The sequence below is a fragment of the Hemiscyllium ocellatum genome, chromosome 6, assembly GCF_020745735.1.
Source record: "Hemiscyllium ocellatum isolate sHemOce1 chromosome 6, sHemOce1.pat.X.cur, whole genome shotgun sequence".
Lineage (NCBI taxonomy): Eukaryota > Metazoa > Chordata > Chondrichthyes > Orectolobiformes > Hemiscylliidae > Hemiscyllium > Hemiscyllium ocellatum.
In genome coordinates, this window is record NC_083406.1 from 72675054 (window position 1) to 72687233 (window position 12180).

Here is a 12180-nt window from a genome sequence, read left to right on the forward strand (position 1 = left end):
GAGGAAGTGGTGTCCTTGATAAGGGATAACATTATGGCTGTACTTAGGGAGGATATTTCTGGAATATGTCCAGGAAAGTTATTTGGGTGAAACTGAGAAATAAGGAAGAGGTAATTACCTTATCGGAACTGTAATATAGAACCCTAAATAGTCAGTGGGAAATTGAGAAATAAATTTGTATGAAGATCTCAGTTATCTGTAAGAATAATAGGGTGGTAATGGTCGGGATTTTACCTTTCTGGGACTGCCATAGTGTTGAAAGTTTAGGTGGAGAGGAACTTAAGTGTGTGTGGTCATAGGCTAACAAATGCACTGTCTCATTCATTGCTTGTTTATATTGTTTCACATACGTTCAGTAACCCTGAATGTCAGAAGTAATGTAGGAATTGCAGAAATACAATGGTAATTGCAGTTGATTACAAAGCATTTTGAGACATTCAGCAGTTATGAAAGGCAATGTTTAAATGCAAGTCTTTCTTTCTATTGTTTATATATCCATCATTCTAATTCATGTTATCTAATTTTATTCAGACCCATGTTATTTTTTAAAGTTAGGAATCAAGATAATAGGCTAAGGCACATATTGTGGTACATCATTAGGGACCGCACTGTGGCTCAGTGGTTAGCACTGCTGCCTCACAGCGCAGAGACCCAGGTTCAATTCCTGCCTCAGGCAACGGTCTGTGTGGAGTTTGCACATTCTCCCCGTGTCTGCGTGGGTTTCCTGTGGGTGCTCCGGTTTCCTTCCGCAGTCCAAAGATGTGCAGGTTAGGTGAATTGGCTATGCTAAATTGCCCGTAGTGTTAGGTGGATTAGTCAGGGGTAAATATAGGGGGGTGGGTTTCTCTTCGGAGGGTTGGTGTGGACTTGTTGGGCCAAAGGGCCTGTTTCCACACTGTAGGTAATCTAATCTAATCAAGTTTGAAAAGAATGGAAAAAAGTATACAGCAGTGAAGGATATTAAGCCAAACTTGTATTTTAAAAGCCAGAAGATTCTAGGAGAATTAAATGACTTGAGGCATTCTTTTCATTGCTGAATTGTGTTTGTTAAAACCCCCTTGCAGAAAGAAATTGGTCTATTTGATAAAATTAAACTGATTTTGGTACATTTGTGGCACTTTACATTTATAGACCATATTTAAAACAGAGAAATCCCAAAGGTAAACTATAAAAATGGATGCTAAGCTGAAGGAGTCATGACCAAATACTTGGCTGAAAATGTTGGGTTTAAGCAGCAACTTAATTGAGGAGGTCAGTAACTGAGGGTTTTTAAGAAGAAAATTTCTTAAAATGCATTTCGAACTGGTGGGACGAAGGGAGAGCAGGAAGGATGAGCAAGAAGTCCGAGCTAGAGAAACAAAATTCTGGGGTGTTACCGGGCATCAGAGGTGGTAGATGTAGGAACAAGTGAAACCATGAGAAGAAAAACAAAAATGCTTCTGAAGCTCATCAGGTCTGGCATCATCTGTGGAGAGATAAACAGAGTTGATATTTTGAATACAGTTAATTCTTCTTCAGTCCTGCTGGGTTTCTTCTTATTGTCTGATGTTTTTGGATGATGTCAAGAAGGATGTGTTGCGTGAAATGTTTTATTATAAGAACTGTGTATGTTGGGTTTCAGTCTGGAAGGAATTCTTAAAATTGTCTTGGTTTGGTTTGGACTTTTAAGAAACTGGTGAAAGGGAAAGAGGTGACAGAAAAGGAAATAAGGTTTGAAAAAACGATTGAGGAAAATGGAAATGTTTGTCTTCAGTATTCATTTTCTGAGCTGTTTGTGTACATAAGTATTACTTACACTCAGTGAGATCAAAAAAAGTCATTTTTTAATGGAGTCAGAAACATGGTTTATGGCAAATCTAAATAAAGTGAACTGAAACTCTAGACTCTATGGGCATGATAAAAATGATGGAAACTATTTAGGATATTAGTATATTCAGGTGGATGAAGGAAGGATAATGAGAATATGTAATTTGACATCATGCTGCTCTTTTCAATGCTTAAAATAAAAATTTATAACATCAGTTTAATTAGTTTTACAAAATAGTGACCACTGGCCTATCAACAAAATCTAACATACTTGATTTTTTAAAAATACTCGAATGTATTTGAAAATAGGAGAAAGGTTTCCTTAATGACTGATAATATTGAAGAAAATATTTCTTTACTTTTGAAGTTGATTTGAGATAGGTTGATTGTTTATGGATTGCTTTATGAAAGATTGTGGTGTAGTTAAAGTATTTTTAAAAATAATACCGGCAGGACGTCTTTCTTTTAATATCCAAAAGCCAAAATGTGTCAGTGCGCAAGGTTCATGCGCATCTGTAATGCGACTCCAGCTTTCGGAAGTTATTAGAGTGACTTGTGCATGGTGTAAGGTCTGACGACTGTACTGTCACGCTGCCCTTAGTGTTATGTCTTGCTTTGAACAGTACCTTATTAAATCACAGAATGATTACAGCAGAAAAGGAGCACATTGCGTTCATTGAACCTGTGCCAACCTTCTGCCAACCCTTGTTCCTCTCATCTGCCCTGCAAGGTTTTTCCTTTAATCTGTTCATCTAATTTCCTTTGAAAGCCAAAATTAAATCTGCCTCTATCATCCTTTTGGGAACATCATTTAAGACTGTAATTCTTTGCTACATAATTAAAATTTTCTTTGCCTCACCTTTGATTCTGTGTTAATCATTTAAAAGCTGCAATCCTCTGATTTTTTTTTAGCCATTTTTGTCAATGGGAGCAATTTCCCTATATCTGCTTTGTCTCGCCACAAATGATTGTCTAGCCTCCATCAAATCATAGCTCAGTCTTCTTTGACGTGAATGACTCTGGCAGTCTATCCGCATGACTGATGTCCATTATCCCTAAAACAATGATGTTTTCTTCTTCTTCTCTAACATCTTCCTGTGTTTTTTAAAGCCTGGTGCCCAGGATTGGACAAATCATTCCTGTTAAAGCTGAATCACTTTTTTAGCATTCATCATTATTTCTTTGCTATTGTACTCTAAAGTCCAGAATTCTGTAGTTCATTCTAACGCTTTCTCAACTTTCATGCCACCTTAAGCAATTTGCTCAATGGAAGTGCCAGCTATAGTCGTTGTCCTGTACCACAGGACACTGAATGGTGGATTTTAAAATATGATTTTACCATTAATATTGTGTAAAGTATTGGCCACAGCCATAGTCAATCTGTGTACTGCGCATGCCACCCTATATAGAATCATTCCGTCAACAAATTGTGTAACAGTAGTATTTTCTTTAGATCGGAATTGGATATTCATTTTCTCTTTTTTTTAATCTCTTTTAGCCTTTCAGAAGAAGGTGTTGGAAAAACCATTTAATCAGATCAGACTCAATATAAGTTAAATTGTTTTATTTTCAAACTGGTTAAATTTTGAGGAAACTTGCTTAGTTAATCTGTACAACTCAAAGTTACACTATGGTTAAAAAGTAGCGAAAACTCCTTGCATTTCACCTGAGTTGCATTAAAATAGTGAAAAAACAGATTCAAGATTAGATCAGTGCTTTTGTTTTGATGTGAGGTTTAATGTTAGTTTTTTTCACAATAGTCCAAAAGACAGTGTTAAGAAAAGAGTTCTTAAAAAATGATTTTTTTATTTTCATTCTGTATTATTTGAAAAGCAGAGGAGTAGTTATTGGCTAGAACATGGATTCTCAATATTGAATTGGCAAAGGTGAGATATTGTGTTGAATGATGAATGATGCATTGTTTAATGCTAAACTATGTTGTCTCTGACAGGAAGGACTCCATGAAAAATGACCGAAGAAGTTATTGTAATAGCAAAGTGGGATTACACAGCACAGCAGGATCAAGAACTTGACATCAAGAAAAATGAGCGATTGTGGCTGCTTGATGACTCTAAAACTTGGTGGAGAGTAAGAAACACATCAAACAAAACTGGATATGTTCCATCAAACTATGTAGAAAGGAAAAACAGCTTAAAGAAAGGGTCACTTGTAAAGAACATCAAAGATACATTAGGCAAGTATAAAATCTTAAATTAAGGATTCATTAACCCGATCGATCAGGATATTTCTCCACTCTGATCCCCAAAGAATTGTGGATCTGACCCAAACAGCCTCACTGATATGATCCTCAATTTTTTGAAATTAACCTTTTCAAGTATTGATGGAGTAATGGAACAAACATGCTTTTCCTTTACTAATAGGATGAATTTCGATAACAATTGCAGGTTGCATCTCCCAATAACCAAACAAGAATGATTTTCAATTTAGTCTTTTCCCCCTAACTTTATTAGACTTACCCTATTACAAATATCATCCAAAAAAAAAGACTTGTATTCATTGTGTGATTTCAGTGCATCACAAAGCACTTCAAATTCAATTCAACACTTTTGACACCACTATTGTAAAGCAGAGAGTGCAAAAGTCAATCTGCAAGCGGTAAGCTTCTGTAAAACAGTAATGTGTAATCATGACCAGATCAATTATTTTGACTATTATTGAATGAAGGATAAATACTTCCCAAAGGTTTTAGAAGAACACCCCTTTGTCATCTTGAGGATCCATCAGAGAAGACAGCTACTACTTGAGATTCACACCTCATCCTGGAGACAGCACTTCCAATAGTGCAGCGTTCCCTCACCATTGCATTGCAGACTTAGCCTAAATTAATTATTCAATTCTCTTGAAGTGAGTCTTGAATTCCTGACCTTCTAGCTCAGTTTGCCGGTATGAATTCAGATTTCTCCAGTTTCCTCATTTCCCCTCCCCCCACCTTGTCTCAGTCGGTTCCCTCAACTCAGCACCGCCCTCCTAACCTGCAATCCTCTTCCTGACCTCTCCGCCCCCACCCCACTCCGGCCTATCACCCTCACCTTGACCTCCTTCCACCTATCCCACCTCCATCGCCCCTCCCCCTAGTCCCTCCTCCCTACCCTTTATCTTAGCCTGCTTGGCTCTCTCTCTCTCTTATTCCTGATGAAGGGCTTATGCTCGAAACGTCGAATTCTCTATTCCTGAGATGCTGCCTGGCCTGCTGTGCTTTGACCAGCAACACATTTGCAGCTGTGATCTCCAGCATCTGCAGACCTCATTTTTTACTCATTGAGTGATAGTTGACAATTTTTAACATGAGGTATAATTGCTTATCAAAAATACATTGCTGAAAAAATAACATTCAATGTATTTATTTAGCTCATTTGCTGATGAAGCCCTTAACGATGCATTTGTTACATCTGGTTGTCTACTAAAATTTACAACTGGCTGGTCTTCCACATTCAATTACACATTGTTCTGTTGAGCCTGCAAAGTTCTCCTTACTAACACCTGGGAACAAGTGCCAAAATTGTAATAGTCATCTAAGTCTAGTCGAGCAATTGTCTGACATCATAATATTCTCAGAATCAAGCCTTGGAAACAATGTCCCAGATAACAACATTACCATACCTGCGTTCACTATTTTCCATTAGTAGTACAGACCCAGGTGGAGTGGCTGCACAGTGGTATGCATTTGAGAAGAAGTTACTCTAGGAGTCTTCAACATTGACTCCAGATCCCATGAAGTCTTGTGGTGCCCATCTGCTACATGGAAACTTCCTGCACGTAAACGCTCGGCTTGGTGAATCAGTAGTCCTTCATGTTGCACGTCATTTGAGGAGGCACCAAGAATGTCAGTTGTGGCAGATGTACTCTGGGTGGGGTATTTCAATATCCATCACTAGTAGCATGACTACTAGCCAAGCTGGCTTTGGCCTAAAGGATATAGCTACTAAAATGGGTCATTAGCAGATGGTGAGGGAACAACATATTTGCTCTCATTCTCCTCAGTCTGCTTGCACCAGGTGTATCTGTGTATGACAGTATTGATAAGAGTGTTCACTGCACAGTCCTTGAGGAGACAAAATCCTATTGTTGTATACATCCAATGACTTGTGTTATTAGAGTTGACTGGTGGTGAGTTGAAATTTAGATATTAAAATTTTGCCTCTGGTGAGGGGCAAAATTGAGAAAACACAGCCTCTTGGTAATCTTGGCCAAAGTGGGAATTGTGTTAACCCATGCTGTTGATGTTGTGATTCTACATCACAAACCAGTTGTCCAGCCAACTAAATTCACTGACCCCATCACCGTACAAATGGGATAGATTTAGAAAAGGTTCAGCAAGTGAAAACTAAGGCATCGTAGGTCAGCAGCATCAGAATATAATCTGTAACCTAATGGCACAGCATATCCTTCACTCTACCATTAATATCAAGCTTAGGATCAACCCTGGTTCGGTGAAGAGTGTAGGAGAATATTCCAGGAGCAGAACCAGGCACCCAGAAGTAATGTCAGCCTTGTGAAGCTACAACATAGAACTATTAGTGTATCAAGTGGTGTTAGTAACAACTAATAAACAGACCTAAGTGATTGCATGACCAACAGATCAACTGCTGTCCTGCCACCTACAGTTGTGAATGCTGGTAGTCAATTAAACAACACACTAGAGGAAGAGGTTACACAATTAAAACTATTCCCAATAATGATGGAGCCTTTCACATCAGGGCAAAAGATAAGGCTGGTGCATTTGCGACAATCTTAAACCATAAGTACCAAGTGAATGATCTATCTCTGTCTTTTGCAGAAGTCCCCAACATCACAGATGCCAATTCAGTCAATTCAGTTCACTCCATGTGATATCAAGAAATGGCTGGAGGCACAGGATATTACAAGGTTATGGGCCCTGACAACATTTCAAGTACTAGTTCTTAAAGCATCAGGTCTAGAACTTGCCATACCTTTAGCCAAGCTATTTCCAGAACAGCTACAGCATTGGCATTTCCCCAATAATGGAAAATTGCATAGATATATACTGTATACAAAAATAGGACAATGCAACCTGGCTGAATCTCCACAATTCGTATTTTGGGTGTTGCCATTGACCAGATATGAGCTGATCTAGCTAGATTAATACAATGGCTACTAGAACATGTCAAAGGCTAGGAATCCTGCAACAGTAAACTTACCTCCCGTTTTCCAAAAACCTGTCCACCATCCAACAAGAAACAATTCAGGAGTATGATGGAATACTTTCACTTGCCTGGGTGATTGTCATCCACTAAGATTCACTCACTTCACCACTGACACTCAGTAGCAGGAGTGTGAATCTTCTACAAAGTGCAGTGCAGACATTTGCAAAGCTCATGAACTGAACCATGTATATAGAAAAGGGCAACAGTTATCTAAAAACACCACCACTTGAAAGTTCCTCTCCAAGAATCTCCCACGCTGACTTGGAAATATACTGCAGTTTCTTCAGTCTCACAAAGTCAAAATACTCCCTCCTTAACAACATGGTGACTGAACATACATCATATAAATTTTGACAGTTCTAGAAAATAGAAATGTGTCTACGTAGCAGTACCCCGATTCTTTGTCGCTCCTCAATTAATTCTCTCTTCTTCATTCCTTCATCTGCTACACATACTATTATGTAATACACAAAATGTATTGCAGATGCAGCTTAAAGATCTGAACAATATTAGATTCCATTGATTGTGTACAGGAACGTTATTACAAATACAATTTTTAAAAGCAATTGTGGAGATCAGCGTTTTTCTTTTGGTTTGTGTGCTAAATTGCTGCAAAGAAATTGAAAGAGTTTTATAACTTTATAATTTAACATTTTAATTTAACATTTTAATTGGTAAGGACAAATCTTGAAGGGACAAGCTACCTGTACAAATTGTTTAATGTTTTTTGTAATGGCATATAGTGTGAAGTCGCAATTGCAAATGGTATGTTGGCTTTTGTTTCAAGTGTAATGGAGTATATGTAAAAGGAAATCTTGCAGCAATTGTATGGGGCTGTAGTGAGACCATACTTGGTTTAACAGTTTTCGATTTTACTTGGATGTGGTATAGCAATAAATCAGTTTGTGGGTTGAGGTTGTCACTGACGAGAGGATGAGTACATTGTTTCAGTATTCTCTGCAGTTTATAAGAATAAAAGATGATTTTGTTGAAACATACAAGATTCTGAAATAGACTTGATGGAGTAGATAGTACAAAGTTCCCGGCTGGGGAATCTAGGACAAACGGACAATTTGGAAAATGGAAAGATGCTGTGAAACTTGAAAGGGTTCAGAAAAGATTGAAAAGGATGTTGCCAGGGTTGGAGGATTTGAGCTACAGGGAGAGGCTGAACAGGCTGGGGCTGTTTTCCCTGGAGCATCGGAGGCTGAGGGGTACCTAATAGAGGTTTACAAAATTATGAGGAGCATGGATAGGATAAATAGACAAAGTCTTTTCCCTGGGGTCCGGGAGTCCAGAACTAGAGGGCATAGGTTTAGGGTGAGAGGGGAAAGATATAAAAGAGATCTAAGGGCAACGTTTTCACACAGCGGGTGGTACATGTATGGAATGAGCTGCCAGAGGTTGTGGTGGAGGCAGGTACAATTGCAACATTTAAGAGGTATTTGGATGGATATATGAATAGGAAGGGTTTGGAGGGATATGGCCGGGTGCTGGCAGGTGGGACTAGATTGGGTTGGGATATCTGGTCAGCATGGACAAGTTGGGAAACAAATTTTGGAAAGGTGCAGAAGTCACAGGGTAGTAGGCATGGGTGATTTCAACTTCCCAAATATTGATTGGAAGCTCTTTAGATCAAGTAGATTGGACGTGGCGGTGTTTGTGCAGTGTGTCCAGGATGCTTTTCTAACTCCGTATGTAGATTGTCTGACCAGAGGGGAGGCCATATTGGATTTGGTACTTGATAACGAACCAGGACAAGTGACGAGCTTGTTAGTGGGTGAGCATTTTGGTGATGGTGATCACAATTCTGTGACTTTCACCTTGATTATGGAGAGAGATAGGTGCATGCAACAGGGCAGGTTTTACACTTGGGGGAAGGGTAAATACGATGTTGCAAGACAGGATCTGAGGAGCATAAATTGGGAGCACAGGCTGTCAGGGAAGGATGTCGTTGAAATGTGGAACTTCGTCAAGGAACAGATACGACATGTCCTTGATATATATGTACCTGTCGGGCAGGAAAGAGATGGTCGTGTGAGGGGACCTTGGTTGACGAGAGAGGTTGACTGTCTTGTAAGAAGGAAGAAGGAGGCTTACATAAGGTTGAGGAAACAAGGTTCAGACAGAGCGTTGGAGGGATACAGGATAGCCAGGAGGGAGCTGAAGAAAGGGATTAAGAGAGCTAAGAGAGGGCATGAAAAATCTTTGGCGGGTAGGATCAAGGATAACCCCAAGGCCTTTAATGCGTATATGAGAAATGTGAGAATGACGAGAACGAGGGTAGGTCCGATCAAGGACAGTAGTGGGAGACTGTGTATTGAGTCGGAAGAGATAGGAGAGGTCTTGAATGAGTACTTTTCTTCAGTATTTACAAATGAGAGGGACCGTATTGTTGAAGAGGAGAGTATGAAATGGACTGGTAAGCTAGAGGAAATACTTGTTAGGAAGGAAGATGTGTTGGGCATTTTGAAAAACTTGAGGATGGACAAGTCCCCTTGGCCTGACGGGATGTATCCTAGGATTATGTGGGAAGCAAGAGAGGAAATTGCAGAACCGTTGGCAATGATCTTTTTGTCTTCACTGTCAATGGGGGTGGTGCCAGGGGACTGCAGAATGGCGAATGTTGTGCCCCTGTTCAAAAGGAATAGGGATAACCCCAGGAATTACAGGCCAGTTGGTCTTACTTCGGTGGTAGGCAAAGTAATGGAAAGGGTACTGAGGGATAGGATTTATGAGTATCTGGAAAGACACTGCTTGATTAGGGACAGTCAGCGCAGATTTGTGAGGGGTAGGTCTTGCCTTACAAGTCTTATTGAATTCTTTGATGAGGTGACCAAGCATGTGGATGAGGGTAGAGCAGTGGATGTAGTGTACATGGATTTTAGTAAGGCATTTGATAAGGTTCCCCATGGTAGGCTTATGCGGAAAGTCAGGAGACATGGGATAGTGGGAAGTTTAGCCAGTTGGATAGAGAACTGGCTAACCAGTCGAAGTCAGAGAGTGGTGGTAGATGTAAATATTCAGCGTGGAGTTCCACAGGGATCAGTTCTAGGTCCTCTGTTGTTTGTAAATTTTATTAATGACTTGGAAGAGGGAGTCGAAGGGTGGGTCAGTAAATTTGCAGACGATATGAGGATTGGTGGAGTTGTGGATAGTGAGGAGGGCTGTTGTCGGCTGCAAAGGGACTTAGATATAATGCACAGCTGGGCTGAGTGGCGGCAGATGGAGTTCAACCCTGTCAAGTGTGAGGTTGTCCATTTTGAATGGACAAATAAGAATGCGGAATGCGGGTTAATGGTAGGGTTCTTAGTAAGGTGGAGGGGCAGAGGGATCTTGAGGTCTATGTTCATAGATCTTTGAAAGTTACCACTCAGGTGGATAGAGCTTGTAAGAAGGCCTATGGTGTATTCACGTTCATTAGCAGAGGGATTGAATTCCAGAGTCGTGAGGTGGTGATGCAGCTGTATAGGACCTTGATAAGGCCACATTTGGAGTACTGTGTGCAGTTCTGGGTCGCCTCATTTTAGGAAAGATGTGGAAGCTTTGGAGAGGGTGCAGAGGAGATTTACCAGGATGTTGTCTGGAATGGAGAATAGGTCGTACGAGGATAGGTTGAGAGTGCTAGGCCTTTTCTCATTGGAACGGCGAAGGATGAGGGGTGACTTGATAGAGGTTTATAAGATGATCAGGGGAATAGATAGAGTAGACAGTCAGAGACGTTTTTCCTGGTTACAACAGTGTTACAAGGGGACATAAATTTAAGGTGAAGGATGGAAGGTATGGGGGGGATGTCAGAGGTAGGTTCTTTACCCAGAGAGTGGTGGGGGCATGGAGCGGCAGAGTCGGAATCATTGGTGACCTTTAAGCAGCAGTTGGATAGGTACGTGGATAGGTACAAAAGCAGCCTCTGACCTGCTTTTGTAACCTTTTATATTTATGTGGCTAGTTCAATTGTTTCTGGTCAATGATAGCCGACAGAATGTTGATAGACAACAGTTCCATTATTGTAACGCTACTGAATCTCGAGGTGAGGTGGTTAAATTCTCTCGTTGGAGATGGCCATTGCCTGGTACTTGTGTTACTTCCACTTGCCCCTCAAATCAGGGATTTATCTATTTAGATTGTAAATGTAATACCATTATTTAAGAAAATCGAAATGACCATTCAGAAAGTCACATTTTTCTTTTAAAGATATTTAGAAATAAATTAATCAGATATGGACATCACTGGCTGGCTGAGATTTATCATTCATCCTTCAACTGCCCTTGCGAAGGAGATTGTTTAAGCAATTTTATCCCACTTACTTATTGTTTCCATAAAAGTATGACACTTGATTTAAATGGGAAATGATGTACATAAACAAATAACTGAGCCAAAGAAACATGTGAGGCTGACAGGGGATGGTGTGGAATGTACTGAATCTGTAATAACTGGCATGAAGTTTGTTTGCAGAGAACTAAATTAAATGATCTTTAACTCCTCTGGTCTGGCTATCTTGATTCCAAATTCTGTAACATGATTAATGTGATATAACTCTGCTATTGCTACAGGAAATGGTCAAACAAAAGCCTGCACAATGATGTTCTAGATGAGACTAACCTAATCAAGTTAACAGTTACAGCTGTTAAATTTATAATGAGCATGCCATATGGGCTGGTTGCTCCAAAAGTACTAAATAATTGAGGGCAAATGCGGGAGAGGAAATAACTATAATGACTATCAGCACAGGAAACATTCTAAGGAAATTAATGATGCTGGCCCTACTCAGGTTTACTCCAAGAGTAATCTGTCTGGGTATTCGTAATGGTTCTGGGTGTACTCCAGGAGTAATCTTTCTGGAGCTGGTCTTGCTCTAAGTGTACAATGGGAGCCTGTCTGGACTCCAAGTCTGCTCCAAAAGTGGTACACCTGGGGCTAGCCCTGCTCTGCGAGCCATCTGTCAGTGCTGGTCGGGCTGTGGGCTAGATGGTTGTTAGTGTGACTGGAGCCCTGTGTACAGTGTACTTCTCCCCTTTGTTTTACTGTGGTATTCATAAATGATGAAGATGAGATAATGGAGTCAGCGGCGGGGGGAGGGCGAGATAAATATGCAGATACACAAAGATTGGCCAGCCAGTGGTTGACAGTGAGGAAGATGATGTTAGATAACAGGAGGATATTGATGGATTGAACAGATGGGCAGATC

General features: G+C 40.2%; 1 protein-coding gene across 1 annotated transcript in view; it reads left to right on the forward strand.

The window, feature by feature from the left end:
- The window catches only part of LOC132816747 (cytoplasmic protein NCK2), an 85314-nt gene that overhangs the window by 46991 nt on the left and 26143 nt on the right, over nt 1–12180 (forward strand). The window contains exon 2 of the mRNA XM_060826656.1: nt 3758–4000. Within this exon, the coding sequence (XP_060682639.1) occupies nt 3775–4000 (226 nt within the window). The 5' untranslated portion in view covers nt 3758–3774. The remainder of the gene's footprint in view (nt 1–3757; nt 4001–12180) is intronic.